Below are 16,345 nucleotides of genomic sequence, written 5' to 3' on the forward strand. Positions count from 1 at the left end.
AAGTATCAATTGATGAAAAATAAATATATAAATTTTGCCCATGTGCAATCACTTGAATTAGGACGGTGTAAGGAGATAAAAATGAGTCAACAGTCGAACAATCTAGACGAGAACAGGCAATTCAGCCCACTGATGCTCTCTGTTCCTAGCAACTTAATTCTTCTATAATAAAATCAGGACTGGTGCTTTAAAAGCTAATAGTTAATTTCAACTGAATTTTTACTGCGTTTTTCTCTTGACAGATCCTAACAGGAGAGGACTGGAATGCAGTGATGTATGACGGCATTGAGTCTCAGGGTGGCGTCAATAAAGGCATGGTGTTCTCCATCTACTTCATTGTCCTTACACTCTTTGGGAACTGTATCCTTTGAGGTTGTTGCATAAAGTGGTTTCAGGTTGGCCAGCGTAATTATCTGTCCCACTAGAAATTCTTGTAACTTGCTCATAGGAAATCAATTTTGAATCAGCTCCCTAACAGGATTCTGAGTAATGGTTTCCTCTTTCTTAATTGTGTCATGACATTGCATTAATCACACTTTTAAGGAGAAAGGGTTAACAATGCCTATGGTACAATGAATTACACAGCGTGGTGTTTGAATATTCCACATACATTTCATGTCTTGAAAGATTTCTCTTGGCATACTATTTTTTTTTTCTTCACTGCAAATCCCAAAGTCGTGGATGACAAGTTATTTGGCTCTTCCAAATTGTGGCTGAAAGTACCTGGAATGGAGTGAGGTTATTCCAGGGTTTGCCAATGAATTGTATTATTCTCCCAGCTCTGGCTTCATCGTGGGCAGGTAATGATAAATGAAGTTGAGAAAATGGATGGATAATTTATCTGTTCATGAGCGTTTGGCTTGAGTCTACAGGGAATTACTTGAGATGCAAATTGACATACTGAACTATTTTCTTTGTTTTCCGAAAGATGATCTTCTGCAGAATCTTGTAGGATTAATGATTTTATTGGGGAGACACTTTACTGGACTGAAGTTATGAAGCAGAAGTTGTAAATGTGGCCTTTTTCATTTACCCACAGCATGGGTTTCCTCCGGGTGCTCCGGTTTACTCCCACAGTCCAAAGACATGCAGGTTAGGTGCATTGGCGATTCTAAAAATTGTCCCTAGTGTGTGCTTGCTGTGTGTGCGTGTGCCCTGCGATGGGCTGGCGCCCTGCCCGGGGTTTGTTTCCTGCCTTGCGCCCTGTGTTGGCTGGGATTGGCTCCAGCAGACCCCCATGACCCTGTAGTTAAGATATAGCAGGCTGGGTAATGGGATGGATGGATTTATGCCCCCATCCTCACCTTTGTTCATGAACTAAATGAAAGATTAAAACCACGTAAACAAAGGGCACAGTCACTAGCCGGAGTTTCTAACATTGTCGTGAGATGCCACAGACACACCAGAATGTTTATATTTCAAAAATAGACAGTCCCAGAACTTTTGGTTTCCAGTGACATATCCCTGTGACCCCAGTAATTGTACAGTAATGATAAATCGTCCTGATTCTTCCTCTGGTGCTTCACAGGAAGCTACATCTTCACCATTATCATGCCTCTTCAGTGTTATAATACAATCAGACTCACACATTTATAAAAATGTTCAACTCCTGCCAATTTATATTGGTAGAAGACCATTTAGAAATAGATTTCTATACCGTTAACCCCAGGTTACTCTGCATCTTACTTTGAAACAGTTGGGCATTTTAAAAAGTCAGGTCAATTTATCCCAAGGATACTGGAATCTGTGGCTAAGGAAAGTGTGGCCTGCCCTGCTCAGACGGTGCCACCAAATCTCTTACATGCATGAAGCTGAACAGTAATAAAAAAAAGTATGCAGCTGCAATATTAGTTGATTTCGTTAATATAATTACAAAATCAAGACAAGTCAGGTCAGACCAGTTTGCTTCTTTAATAGGATTTTAAGATTTACTGTAAAGTGAAAACCAGGTAACCATTTAATTTTTATTAAATTCTCTAACTAATACCTTGTTGGCAGCACCTTTTGTCTGATTATACCATTTGGTTGTTTCTCAATTAACTTAGCACTCCTTGAATTTTACACTTTTAAACCACTTTATTTTGCAGAAAAGTTCATACTATGCTGAATCTACATATTTTATCTGAGACCAGAGATTTTCTATAAGATTGAGCTCTAGGCTTGGACTGACTCATTTCATACCTTTTTGTGTTACCTTAGTTGAGTTGGCTGCGTACTTAGGATCATTGTTGCATTGAAAAGCTAATTGTTTTTTTAATTCAGATTTTTCTTGGCAGAGAGCAGCACTTTTGGTGCCAAAATATATTTGTATTTGTAGCTTGTCATTTTCCTCTCCATTCTGATCACAGCCCTTTAGTACAATACCATAATGCTGCAACCACCATGCTTGACAGCCGGTACTGTGTTCCCTGCATGATTATATTTGTCTTCTGGAAATAACGCCAAAAGCTTTTCCTTGGTTTCATTTGGTTATAAGACTTCTTTCTGCATGGGTTTGGGAGAATAAATGTGTCGACTTGAAACAATTAGACTGTCTGGAATTGTCTTTTTTATAAGGAATTCAATCCTTCTTGAGGGTGGCACGGTGGTGCAGTGGGTAACGCTGCTGCCTTGCAGTTAGGAGACCCGGGTTCGCTTCTCGGGTCCTCCCTGCGTGGAGCTTACATGTTCTCCCCATGTCTGCGTGGGTTTCCTCCCACAGTCCAAAGACATGCAGGTTAGGTGCATTGGAGGTTCTAAATTGTCCCTAGTGTGTGCTTGGTGTGTGTGTGTGTGTGCCCTGTGGTGGACTGGCGCCCTGCCCAGGGTTTGTTTCCTGCCCTGTGTTGGCTGGGATTGGCTCCAGCAGACCCCTGTGATCCTGTAGTTAGGATATAGCAGGTTGGATAATGGATGGATGGATGTATCCTTCTTGCCACTTTACCACACTGACCAGACCTGTGGAGAATGCACAAAATTCATATGAGGGTGAGGGAGATTAACTACTGCAAACTCCTTAGCTCCTTTAAGCTTATAGTGGGATCGATATTCAGAAATTTGCAATCTCCTGGTGATTTCATGATGGTGTGTTCTCTCCTGACCTGTCCCTTTAAACAATAAAACCCCATGGATCATTTCTTAGATCCTTGTGAACTTCGGTTGTTCCTGCACTATTCAACTGAGAAGCCTTTGGGGGAAAATCAGAATCACTTCATTTGAAGAGGTGAAGGCAAATTTGATGGCCTTTGATGATCAATGCCCTCTGATTATGGTTTGGAATGTGATTGACTGAATCTTCATACTGATACAAGACAATTAAAGGGTTAATGCAGTCAATGTATCGAAATCTTTTTATTTTGTATTATTTCTCCTGAACATCATCCTTTTGTTTTTCCCTTAAATATAAGGTCTCACATGATGTGTCTTGATTTTCACCTTTACCTTACCAGAATCTGACATTCCAATAATGGTGTGGACATTTTTGATATCTACTGGACTACTGGAAAATATATATATACTAGACATTAAGCCCGTTACAATAACGGGCGCTAGAACAGTAGTGCATAAACATTAGTAGGAACAGTCGATATTAAATGGCAAGGGACCTTGTATGTGGCTGTAATATGCGTCACTGGATTGTGTGCCTTTCATTTTCTCTCTCAGTAATACTGGTTTGTATTTCTATAAAATGCCTGTAATTTTGTCTGACTGTAATACAGTGGAACCTCGGCTCACGACCATAACTCGTTCCAAAACTCTGGTTGTAACCCGATTTGGTCGTGAACCGAAGTAATTTCCCCCATAGGACTGTATGTAAATACAATTATTCCGTTCCAGACCATATGAACTGTATGTAAATATATATTTTTTTAAGTTTTTAAGCACAAATATAGTTAATTACACCATTGAATGCACCGCGTAATAGTAAACTAAATGTAAAAACATTGAATAACACTAAGAAAACCTTGAACAACAGAGAAAACTAACACTGCAAGAGTTTGCGCTACAGCTTTACGACCTGCTCGCTGAAAACACTTTTTTTTTATGATTTTTAAGCACAGGGGAAAAAATGAACATTTGAAAAATCCGTAATTTAATAAACAACCAAGAAAAGTAACATTGCAACAATGCACGTGCGCGCCTGTGTGTGTGTGTCTCTGTCGCAGGCCTGCATGTGTGTGTGTCTGTCTCTCTTAACCGCGTGCCTCTGTGTCTGTGTGTGTGTCTCTGTCTCGCCTGTGTTTGTGTGTGTCTGACGCGCACGCCTGTGTGTCTGTGTGTGTGTGTCTGTCGCGCGCGCCCCTGTGTGTGTGTTTGTGTGGCGGAAGTACTGGCTGCGTACCCAAAAGCACTCCGGGTATCCCTGGTTGTCTTCCCCCCAACATTTCTGGGTGTGGCTGAAGTGCTGAGGGCCAGGGCTCCTCAGGCAATGGGGCGCCCCCTGGCGATGACCACGGGCCCCTATAGGGTTGAGCGTCTAAGCTGTGTTCCCATAGTCCCCAAAGCCACCAGGGTGGTCACCCCCAACCACTCGCCACAACTGTTCCAGACACTTTCAGACACTGTGGCTTCTTAAGGCTCGTTTATACTTCACACTCAGAACGCGTACGCACCTGTATCATGGCTGCCACACGTTCCCAGCGTTCATTTGATGCGTCCTCCGAAGCCAAACCTGCTCTCACCGTGATAATATCTCACACTGCCACCTGGTGGATTCCTCCAGATTTACGTAAAGTACGCGCGCAAGTATAAAGAGTACAAAGCTTGCGTAGCGGGAGCGTCCACTTCAGCATGCGTCGCATGAAGTATAAACCCGGCCTTAGAGGCAAAGGTATTGGACTGTAATATATAAGGCTAATAGTTGAATGAATTGTTCCGTGTATGACGATCATCAGGCTACTTAACCTGCCTACATGTAAACAGTGTTTGTATAAAGGCTACCTTCAATGGCTTATCAATCAATATCAGCACACTGTGTGGGGCATGTGAAAGGTCAGCCTGCCGGAGTAATGTACAATTCAAAACATCATTGCCCTAAAAAAAAAACTATTTCATTTTATGGTATGTGCAAATGAGATGGCATGTTATTATTTTTTCTGTCTTTTGCCTTAATTACTCTACAGACACCCTCCTCAATGTGTTCTTGGCCATCGCTGTTGACAATCTTGCCAATGCACAAGAACTGACAAAGGTATAGTGAAGCAAATGTTAATAAACTGCCATCACAAGTAAAGCACAGGAGAGAACCATCAGTTTGCAAAAATGTACAGTACTGATCAATTAAAAAACAAATGTGTCGTGATATACTTTGCTCACTCCCGCTTGAGCTCACAGTGCTTTTGTGATGTCCCTGTCTGCCAGACATATCAATGATTAAACTCTTCTTACTTAGCTTTTCTATGACCCTACTCTGACCCTTTAGAGCCGAAATTCTTAATCATGACATTTGGTGTTGCTCCAAGGTCCCAGTAAGGATGTACAGTACTGTACTTTTTCAAATATTTTGTAGTGTTTGACATGCAGTCCAAGGACGGTTACTGGTAATTGATCATCTCAATGTAGTACACAGAAAGCAGGTACTTGCAGACATATTGTATATGGAAGTTTATAAATGTACCTCATTTTCTAGTGCTTTTTAGATGGTAATGCTTTATTTTCTTTAAGCTTCCATAGGTACTGTTATTGTGAATAATTATTTGGCGGGCTTCTTTTATCTTAATAGAAACAATCATGTTATTTTTGAATAAGTATATGTTTAACTAAAAGAAGTGCCTTTGGTGTCACAGACTTTCTAAAGTGTATCGCGCTGTCATACAACATCAGCTATTTGTTACATTAAAAATACCGCTGTTCTCTTTAGGATGAACAAGAAGAGGAAGAAGCTGCCAGTCAAAAAATTGCACTTCAGAAAGCAAAAGAAGTAGCAGAAGTCAGCCCACTGTCTGCAGCTAATCTTTCAATTGCAGCGTAAGTCTTGAACGTGATATTAAGTTTACCCTTTGTCTAATGTGAACCCTTTTCTTTTCTTTAGACTGTCTTCCCCTTGTCCTTTATCCTAACCTTAACCTCACTGTAATAAGACCCTGAGGTTAAAATAAAATGATTACCCCTACTATGTGGTATTTGTCTTTTGTTTTAGAAACCCCTAGTGTTGTGTGTAAACCCTAAGGTTAATTAGTAAGTGGGCCCTGAACTGAAATGATATTCAGGGTCCAAATGTTTGATATTTAATTACTGTTTTAAATACATTTTAGTACCTTATTTAAACTTCTTTTAGTTAATATGGGAACCCTAATTATAGTGTCTTTTAATATCTATTTATTATAATATTTTCATTTCTAATTTATTCCAATTTTTAAGTATGTAGGAGGCACTCTGTTTGAACCCGCTATTTGCATTGAGATTTTGAAGTAAAAATTAATGGAAATTTTAGTAACATTATAATATTTATTATTAGAGAAAGGTAGGACTACTTTTATGGGGTTTTCGAATATTTTGTAGGGCATTGTGTAGAATAGGTGTGTGTCTCTTTAAATAAGTCTTTATTTGTGGAACTCGTGTACCGGTGCTTTTTTGGCCTTTGGGCTATTATCCCCTATCCTAATCCTAACCCTAATATACTACTTATATATCGATATATGATGGTGAAAGTGAATGTAAGCCAAAGAAAAAAGAATTATATCAAGAACTGTCAGAATGCCCATTCAGTCCAATGACTTTCACCAAGTTCCTGTGAATGAATCATAGATAGATACTGTAGATAGATAGATACTTTATATTTCGTTTGTGAGAAAGAAATTATGCTGTATACATAAGATATCTGAGGCTAAGGATCTGCGCTGGTATCCTGAAGGTTGCTGGTTTGAATCCCCATCACTGCCTAAAGAGATCCTGCTCTGCTGGGCCCTCGAGCAAGGCCCTTAACCTTCAATTGCTCCAGGGGCACTCGCTGTACAATGGCTGACCCTGCACTCTGACCCCAAGGGGTATGTGAAAACGAACAAATTCCTAATACAAGAAATTGTATAAGGCGAAATAACATTTCTACTTGTTCTTTAAAGTTCCTGGAGGTTGTGTTTACTGTGTAATGGTGGCATATGAAACATTACAAATTACAGGTTCAGTGCCCATTATCCACTAACTGGGAGACACTAACTGAGTCAACTAACATACTGTACAAAAATGGCAACAGTTATGCAGTATCTGGAGAAGAGTTCTCTGTGCAAATTTGGACAGAGCCAAAGACAAGGAGTGAATATCATACAACAGTCCAAGAATCGTCTTTACCGGGATTCAAATCCAGGCCCCAAGTTTATTATAGTCATTCATGAATATTCACAGTTTTTGAGTGTTTACTCAAGTGCCTGGCAAAAATCGTGCTCCACTTCCAAGTGCTGATTTTCAAGAATGTTCACTTTACTCCATTCTTGATAAGGCAAGAAAAATGTAAGTCTGACTCATATTTTGTTTTATTACTTTACTGGAATGTTTTTAGAAATAACTCTGAAATGTATCATATGTGAAACCTGACCGTGAAACTTTAATGTGGCTATTGTAACGAAACATTGCAGTCACTGACTGGTTTCAGCCCGTGTTGCAGGGGACGAGTCTTTTGCTCTCTGTGTGTTATTTAAACACTCACTTTAGTTGTTTAGATTTCTTGTGTTGTGTGCAAAATATAGTGAGAGGTGAAACAAGCTAAATGAAAAGTACAATCAGTTGTTGACAGTGTTCAAGAGCTTTGGGATTTTAGAACATTAGAACAATTTAGACCAGAACAGGCCATTCAGTCCAACAAAGCTTACCAGTCCTATCCACTTAATTCTTCTAAACAACATTAAGTCTATCTTTAAAAGTCTCTGGAGTCCTACTGTCTACAACACTACTTGGTAGCTTATTCCAGGTTTCTGTGATTCTCTGTGTAAAGATAAACTTCCTAATGTTTGTGTGAAATTTCCCCTTCCCAAGTTTCCAACTGTGTCCCCGTGTTCTTGATGAACTCATTTTAAAGTCACAGTCTTGATCCACTGGACTAATTCCCTTCATAACCTAAAACACTCTAATCATGTCTCCTCTTACTCTTCTTTTGCTTAAGCTGAAAATACTCAGTTCTTTTAATCTTTCCTCATAATTCATGGAATCAGCCTAGTCGCTCTTCTCTAGACTTTCTCTGGTGCTGTTATGTCCTTTTTGTAGCCTGGAGACCGAAACTACACCCAGCACTCCAGATGAGGCCACAACAGTGTGTTATAAAGCCTGAGCAGGACCTCCTGTGACTTGTAATGCAAACATCAAGGCGCTATATAACCTGACATTCTGTTAGCCTTCTTAATGGCTTCTGAACACCGTTAGGAAGTCGATAGCTTAGAGTCCACTATGACTCCTAAATCCTTCTCATAAGGTGTGCTTTTGAGTTTCAGACTTCTCATTGCGTATTCAGACTTCACAATTTTACTCCCTATGGGTAATTCTTTACATTTACTGTAATTACATTTCAACCCCTGTTGCCCTGAATCAGCCTAGTTACTCTTCTCTGGGCTTTCTCTGGTGCTGCTATGTCCTTTTTTGTAAACCAAGACTGTACACAGGACTCCAGATGAGGCCTCACCAGTGCGTTATAAAGCCTGAGCAGAACCTCCTGTAACTTGTAATGCAAACATCAAGGCGCTATATAACTTGACATTCTGTTAGCCTTCTTAATGGCTTCTAAACACTGTCGGGAAGTCTATAGCTTAGAGTCCACTATGACTCCTAAATCCTTCTCATAAGGTGTGCTTTTGAGTTTCAGACTTCTCATTGCGTATTCAGACTTCACAATTTTACTCCCTATGGGTAATTCTTTACATTAACTGTAATTACATTTATACCCCTGTTGCCCTGAATCAGCCTAGTTACTCTTCTCTGGGCTTTCTCTGGTGCTGCTATGTCCTTTTTGTAAACCAAGACTGTACACAGGACTCCAGATGAGGCCTCACCAGTGTGTTATAAAGCTTAAGCAGACCCTCCTGTGATTTATACTTCACACCTCAGGGTGCTACATAACCTGACATTCCGTCAAGTCCACTATGACTCCTAAACCCATCTCATAAGATGTATTTTTGATTTTCAGACCTCCCATTGTGTATTCAGACCTAATACTGTGTAATACTTTACATTTACTGACATTAAATTTCGTCTGCCCAAGCCTGTATGCCATCCAAGTCCTTCTGTAATGATTTAACGGATTCCACATTATCTGGGAATCAAACTTGGCATCATCTGCAAGCTTAACAAGCGTGTTACTTATATTCCTACCCGAATTATTTATATATATTAAAAATAGCAGTGGCCAAACACTGACCCCTGTGGACCACCACTCTTAACATCAGCCAATTCTGATAACCCAAAAGTCAAGTCAAAGCGAATTTTATTGTGATTGCAACTATATACAAGTATACAGACAGACGAAATTGCGATAAGACATTCTGAGAAGGAAAAGGATCCATAGAAGCAAATGTGAAAAAACTGGTAGTGAAATGAATTGTATACAGAATAAAATAATTTTAAAAATAAACACTGAAAAAGTATAAAATATATTTTAAAGAACAATAAGAATCATAATATTTTTCCACATCCTCTGTGCAAATGACAGAGCAAGTATGTGACACTTTACATTTGATGTCATTAATGTACAAGTAACCGTTCTTTACATATTCTTGTTTGTAATCGGAGAGCAAATGACACGAGGCTCTGAGTCTCTTTCTGATTTTCAGTTCTGGAAGGACTGAATGACTGCCTTGACAGTTCCCTAGTCTTCTCTTCAAGTTAATAGCATCATTTTTTGCATTTTGGCATTTTCACTGATGCTTAAGGAAAATGCCCAAAGTTGCTTCAGATATATCTGCTCTCTATATATAAAAACCTAAGCCTAAAAGTGCAACAATTTTATGTGACGTTTTTATGTCACATTTTTTGTCACGCTTTAAATCTGGGTTTATTTTAAAACCTGCATATATATGTTTGGTATCATTCTTTTCAGAATTGATCAAACTTTAATGTGATGTTGTTAGATTTTCAGATTCTTATTCCATTTTTAAATTATAAAGTAAAATATAAAGAAAGTCGTGGTTTTTAATATCAAGAAAGTTATGATTTTTATTTTTAATCGAGTAAACTTTCTTTCACAGGAGCAAACTATTAAAAACAAATTATCTAATTATAACACCAATGTTTGTATTTAGGTGATTTAGTTAGCTGAAGGGCAGCACGGTGGCGCAGACATTGGCGTTAGGAGACCGGAGTTCATTTCCCAGGTCCTCCTTGCGTGGAGTTTGCATGTTCTCCCCGTGTCTGCGTGGGTTTCCTCCCACAGTCCAAAGACATGCAGGTTAGGTGGATTGGCGATCCTAAATTGTCTCTAGTGTGTGCTTGGTGTGTGTGTGTGCGCACCCTACGGTGGGCTGGCACCCTGCCTGGGGTTTGTTTCCTGCCTTGCGCCCTGTGTTGGCTGGCATTGGCTCCAGCAGACCCCCGTGGTCTAGTTAGCTGAAGGTCGAGGCGCCATGGGGGCTAGTAATTTTAGTAGTTTAATATTTCGTACTAAAATATAAAGAAGAACTGCCTGGTATTTATTTACCTTTTGAGAAAGGTAGCTTTATTTTCATGGTATCATCTCCACAGGAAAGAACAGCAGAAAAACCACAAAGGGCCGAGGTCAGTGTGGGAGCAGCGAACAAGTGAGATCCGCCGACAAAACCTCATGGCCAGTCGAGAAGCTCTGTACAGTGAACTTGACCCCGAAGACCGCTGGAAGGTAAAATGTACTTCTGTCATTTTTTTTGCATTCTTATGAAGGTAGTAGTTTGATCTTTGAGGGTATGATTACTTTTTTAATCTTTGTAATAAGTACATACATCAAATAAGATTTATGTTTAGGTAAATGAATGTGTGGTGTACCGTATTACATTTCATCCCAGCCAAATATCACTGTGATACATGCCGGTATTCTGAACACAAAAACGTGCTTATCTAAATAAAGGCAGTGGTTTCTCATTATCATTTCTCATCACTTTGAAAGGAAAAAAATAAATACTGATATAGCAGAACATCACCAGAATGAATATACATCAAGTTCATTATCATGTAAATGTGTCCAACTCCAAACTGACAGTGATTCCTTTTAACTTACTCAAGGTTGCAAGAGCCAATTAGCAACAAAACATTGAAGAAATTATCACTGGTGCTATTTAAGCTTCCGACCCAAATGGTTATGACGGACAATAGTGTATATTTATTTTTCTGAAAAAAATAATCATTTATAAAAATGGATTGGTACAATGGCAAGTAGCATTGCCAATGTACAGCACCTGCATCTCCGGCAAATTTCTTGTTGGAATATTTACAGTGCATTTACCACATGTATCTACTCCTGGAATTTGAGCCCACTTGAGTTTATTGTATTGAACCTTTGTCTCTTTTTTTTGGATTCTGCTCTTTGTTTGTTTTTGTGGGGTGATTCTACACAATTTGTATTTCCTTCTATTTGTTTTTGACTTTCCTCTTTTTTATTACTTGGATTGTGGACTTAAATAATTACTCATGACTTCTTTTCATTTTTTTCTGTATGCCCCAATCTGCTCTTCTGGTTCAAGTTTGTGCAGCCCACCAAGTAGTACAAATCTTGCCCCTTGTGTCTTAGGTTACCAGATCACAAAGACGTCAGAAGGTTGTGCTGAGTGAGCATCCTTCAGTTACGTTCACCATGACGACTGATTTGTTTTTATCATTGTTGCCCACGTCATTAATTAGAGATGTTGATAGTAGCTTCTTCTATATTTGGACATAACCATAATGTAAATCATACACCCTTAGTCCCAAGTCATTCAAGGATGCTTTAACAACATTTGTGGAGAAACATGCAGGTGTATATTTGCTAAGTAGTTGTACTAACCAAACTTTAGTGAAATCATGCAAAGACTTGTGGTGGATAAACGTCATTACAATCATAAAAGAGTATGCCAGTGGTGCTGATTGGAATACTATGGTTCTAAAGATAGATAGATAGATAGATAGATACTTTATTAACATACTCCAGCAGCAGCATACTGATTAAAAACAATATTAAAGAGTGATAAAAATGCAGACAATATCATTTTATAATGTTAATGTTTACCCCACTGGGTGGAATTGAAGAGTCTCATAGTGTGGGGTCTCCTCAGTCTGTCAGTGGAGCAGGATGGTGACAGCAGTCTGTCGCTGAAGCTGCTCCTCTGTCTGGAGATGATCCTGTTCAGTGGATGCAGTGGATTCTCCATGATTGACAGGAGTCTGCTCAGCGCCCGTCGCTCTGCCACAGATGTCAAACTGTCCAGCTCCGTGCCTACAATAGAGCCTGCCTTCCTCACCAGTTTGTCCAGGTGTGAGGCGTCCCCCTTCTTTATGCTGCCTCCCCAGCACACCAACCTGTAGAAGAGGGCGCTCACCACAACCATCTGATAGAAAATCTGCAGCATCTTATTGCAGATGTTGAAGGACGCCAGCCTTCTAATGAAGTATAGTCGGCTCTGACCTTTCTTGCACAGATCATCAGTATTGGCAGTCCAGTCCAGTTTATCATCCAGCTGCACTCCCAGGTATTTATAGGTCTGCACCCTCTGTATAGTCACCTCTTATAATCATGGGGTCTATGAAGGGCCTGGTCCTCCTAAAATCCACCACCAGCTCCTTAGTTTTGCTGGTGTTCAGTTGTAGGTGGTTTGAGTTGCACCATTTAACAAAGTCCTTGATTAGCTTCCTATACTCCTCCTGCCCACTCCTGATGCAGCCCACCATAGCAGTGTCGTCAGTGAACTTTTGCACAAGGCAGGACTCCGAGTTGTATTGGAAGTCTGATATATGTTGGCTGAACAGGACCGGAGAAACTTCAGTCCCCTGCGACGCTCCTGTGCTGCCGACCACAATGTCAGACCTGCAGTTCCCGAGACGCACATACTGAGGTCTGCCTGTAAGATAGTCCATGATCCATGGCACCAGGTATGAATCTACTCCCATCTCTGACATCTTCTCCCTAAGGAGTAGAGGTTGGATGGTGTTGAAGGTGCTAAATGTTCAAACTGGAGGATTCAACTCCTAGTCCTGGAATTTGTGAGGCTGCTTCACTAACTATTTTTTCACTACCCCCGATTTTAATTTGTTTGATACACCTAAAACTCTCGAATTGCCGGGTTTTATTATTTTCTTGTTGTCTACTATTTTGATAAAAGGCAATTGAAATAGTCTTGTACTGATCCTTATGTTGTAGTTAACTTTTTGCTAGAAAAACGTGTTGCACGTTATCAATGCATTTTAATGTTCATTGAGTATTATCTATATTGACATTTTCACCAAATGTATTGTATTTTTCCAAAGATGACTTACTCACGGCATATACGGCCTGATATGAAAACACATTTGGACCGTCCCCTAGTGGTTGACCCGCAAGAAAATAGAAATAACAATACCAATAAAACTCGGCCAAATGATCCAACAGGAGACCAGCGTCTCAGTCAGCAACGTGCTGAGGAATTTCTGAGGAAACAGACACGCTACCATGAGAGGCCACAGGGAGGAGGAATTGGAAATCGTGGACCAGAACGTTCTTTTGAACGTGCAGACTCCACTGAGACAAGAAGAGTCCAGCACAGTGGCAGTAAGGAATCTGACTCTAACCAACTTCGGAATGATCCCTTAGACATGCATCATGGTCAGAACTCAGAGTGCCATGATTTGGGCATGAGAGAAGTGGGGGGAACTGGGGAAAGGAACAGAGAACCTCATCGTCGCCATCAACATAGGCAACCACTTCGCAACAAGGACAGCCATAGCGCATCACCCCGTGGAGAGGGGATGAATGAACAAAGGAGACCCAGGGCTCATCGGCGACCAGGGGAGGAGGAAGAGGGAACAGGCGGAGGGGGCAGAGGCACAGGAGTAGGAGAAAGGAGGGGTGGAAGACATAGAGGAATGGGTGAAGTTGGAATGGGGAACAGAAGCAGTAGTCGTCAAGACAGTGCAGACTGTGAACAGTCAGATGCTGTGGAGAGGAAGAGGCGACATCGTCATGCAGCCCAGTCAACCTATGAGTCTGACAGTAAGAGAGATGGAGATAAAGAGCGCAGACATCGGCGAAGGAAGTGAGTATGGAAACCAAACTTGTTCTAGTATTCCTAGAGCTCATTTAAAATTGGGATTACATGAATCAGGTTTACAGGTGATTGTAATTTTCCAGTTTTTAAGAGTGGAAATTGACTGCATTAAGCAGTAAAAATTTAAATAAGGCATATCAGTAAAATATGGATTCATTCATTATGGACTCTTGGTTGTTGGCTAGCAGAACCAGTTTTTCACTTTGTTTCAATGTGTTTTTAATGAAAGAATTATAGATAGCACGTCATCATGAAAAGAAAAACCCAAAACATTACACCTAATTACAAAATGTCTGTCTAGGTATTCTGAAAATGTTATTAATTTTATGTCTGTTAATGGAGGAAAAGAATCATGTTGTGTGGCAAACATTTACAAAAATGATTCCTTTTTCATAGCACAAGCAGTAGAGATTCCCCTTATCCTAACTATATATATATATATTAAGTCAACGTATTCTTCATTGTTAATATGAACTTAAGTGAAATGTTCATTTTTGACTTGTATTAATTTGAAAGTTGTTTCTTACTATTTTTTTTGTTTTTTTGTCTCAGAGAGGGTCAAGGTAATGGACCTTCATCTGGGCCAACTCTCTCTACCACAAGGCCTATACAGCAGGTCTTGACTCGTCAGGATAGCCAACAGACTGAGGACATAGATAACATGAAGAACAACAAACTGGCAACACAACCTCCTAATATTCGTAATCATAGCAATCCCCATCCAAATAACACTGTCCCACAAAGTCCTGCAAATCAAGCTAATCACACCAGTACCCCTTCTGCAAATAACCCTGCAGGACTGCCTAATTCTCTCAACGCCTTGAATCGCAAAACTCCTAACCACTCAAGTGGGAATCCCGGAAATCCAAAAACACCGGAGAACAGCTTAATCTTGACCAATCCTACCTCTAACCCCAGCAACCCTGCCAAGAACTACAGCAAAAAGCCTGATCACACTGCTGTTGACATCCCTCCTACATTTCCTAAAGAAAATGCCACTTTGCAAGGTAAGGAAGACGGGTACATTAGAGGGTGCCATTTCAGTGGAGAGGACTTCTACAGTATCTGTACCGTACAGCCTGTTTTGGACATTTGCAATCCGATCTTTGGTGTTCAGTTTCATTATGTAGCGTTTCACACTTTGAACAATGCTTACCAAGGAAACTGAAGTTAGTTTATGTTGGGGCCCAAGAGCGGAGTTTGGGGGTGGCAAGTGGGGTGACTGCCCCACGCCCCGTGCCTAGGGGGGTCCTGTTCAAGCGGATTTGTTAAGTTATATTCTCCAGTTATATTTTGATAATGTCCGTGTGTTATCTTGCAAAAAAATTAGCTGAATACTGTAATGAGAAAATCCTGTACATGTTAACATTATTTTTATTAAATTCACACGCACGTTTATACAGTTCATACATACCAGCATTTGACATAACCAGCCCCACATACGGTTGGTCAGCCCTAGGCCATGCACACCCCTAAGGCCGCCTCTGTTGAGGCCAACTGTATTTACATCGAAACTTTTTAATTATCTTCATATTGTTTGAATCTGATATATTGGCTACCATGTGGCATCTCAGGGTATGTTAATAGGGAGATATAAAGCTAGAGGCCTGCATGAACCTATTGGAGTACATGTGTTCTTTTGAGAAATACCAAAAATGTGTACCCAATAGCATGTTTTAAGGCACGTGACAATTACAAGACCCCCTAAGAATTTCTTACTTATGCAAAGAGATTGATGACTCCTTTGTTTGAAGACAAAATATGCTCAAGGTTCAACCCTACATAGAATTTGTCATTTTATCTGGCTTATAACATACATGTATCTGAGTAGGAGAAAAGTGGATCTTCTACAGCAGGGGTGCCCAATGCATCAATCGTGATTGACCGGTAGATCACAAAGTTAGTGCAGATAGATCGCATTACATTCAAAAAATTTTTTTTTTAAATGTTAGTCTATCATATATCCTCGCTATGGCATTTGCCACTTGATTGACATACAGGGCGGCCAGTCTGAGATCTCTCTTCTTCTGACACACTGATCATCCCACACGCGCAAACTACTGCAAAACTCTGGCTGTGATCTACAGTAGTTAGCCTTCCAATTTATATCGACTAAAGAAGGGATTTAAAAAATATATTTTTTGGGGAGGGTATGGGCTGGATGTGGAATTGGAAGAGGATTTTTTTCTCTCACAATGTCACAG

The 16,345-nt window shown here is 40.2% G+C and overlaps 1 protein-coding gene across 1 annotated transcript in view; it reads left to right on the forward strand.

Moving 5' to 3' along the window:
- The window catches only part of LOC120540050 (voltage-dependent P/Q-type calcium channel subunit alpha-1A-like), a 514,575-nt gene that overhangs the window by 336,290 nt on the left and 161,940 nt on the right, over positions 1 to 16,345 (forward strand). The window contains exons 17-22 of the mRNA XM_039770511.1: positions 243 to 360; positions 5,103 to 5,170; positions 5,840 to 5,946; positions 10,639 to 10,771; positions 13,366 to 14,129; positions 14,694 to 15,148. Of these exons, the coding sequence (XP_039626445.1) occupies positions 243 to 360; positions 5,103 to 5,170; positions 5,840 to 5,946; positions 10,639 to 10,771; positions 13,366 to 14,129; positions 14,694 to 15,148 (1,645 nt within the window). The remainder of the gene's footprint in view (positions 1 to 242; positions 361 to 5,102; positions 5,171 to 5,839; positions 5,947 to 10,638; positions 10,772 to 13,365; positions 14,130 to 14,693; positions 15,149 to 16,345) is intronic.

Source organism: Polypterus senegalus, chromosome 12 (assembly GCF_016835505.1).
Source record: "Polypterus senegalus isolate Bchr_013 chromosome 12, ASM1683550v1, whole genome shotgun sequence".
Classification (NCBI taxonomy): domain Eukaryota; kingdom Metazoa; phylum Chordata; class Cladistia; order Polypteriformes; family Polypteridae; genus Polypterus; species Polypterus senegalus.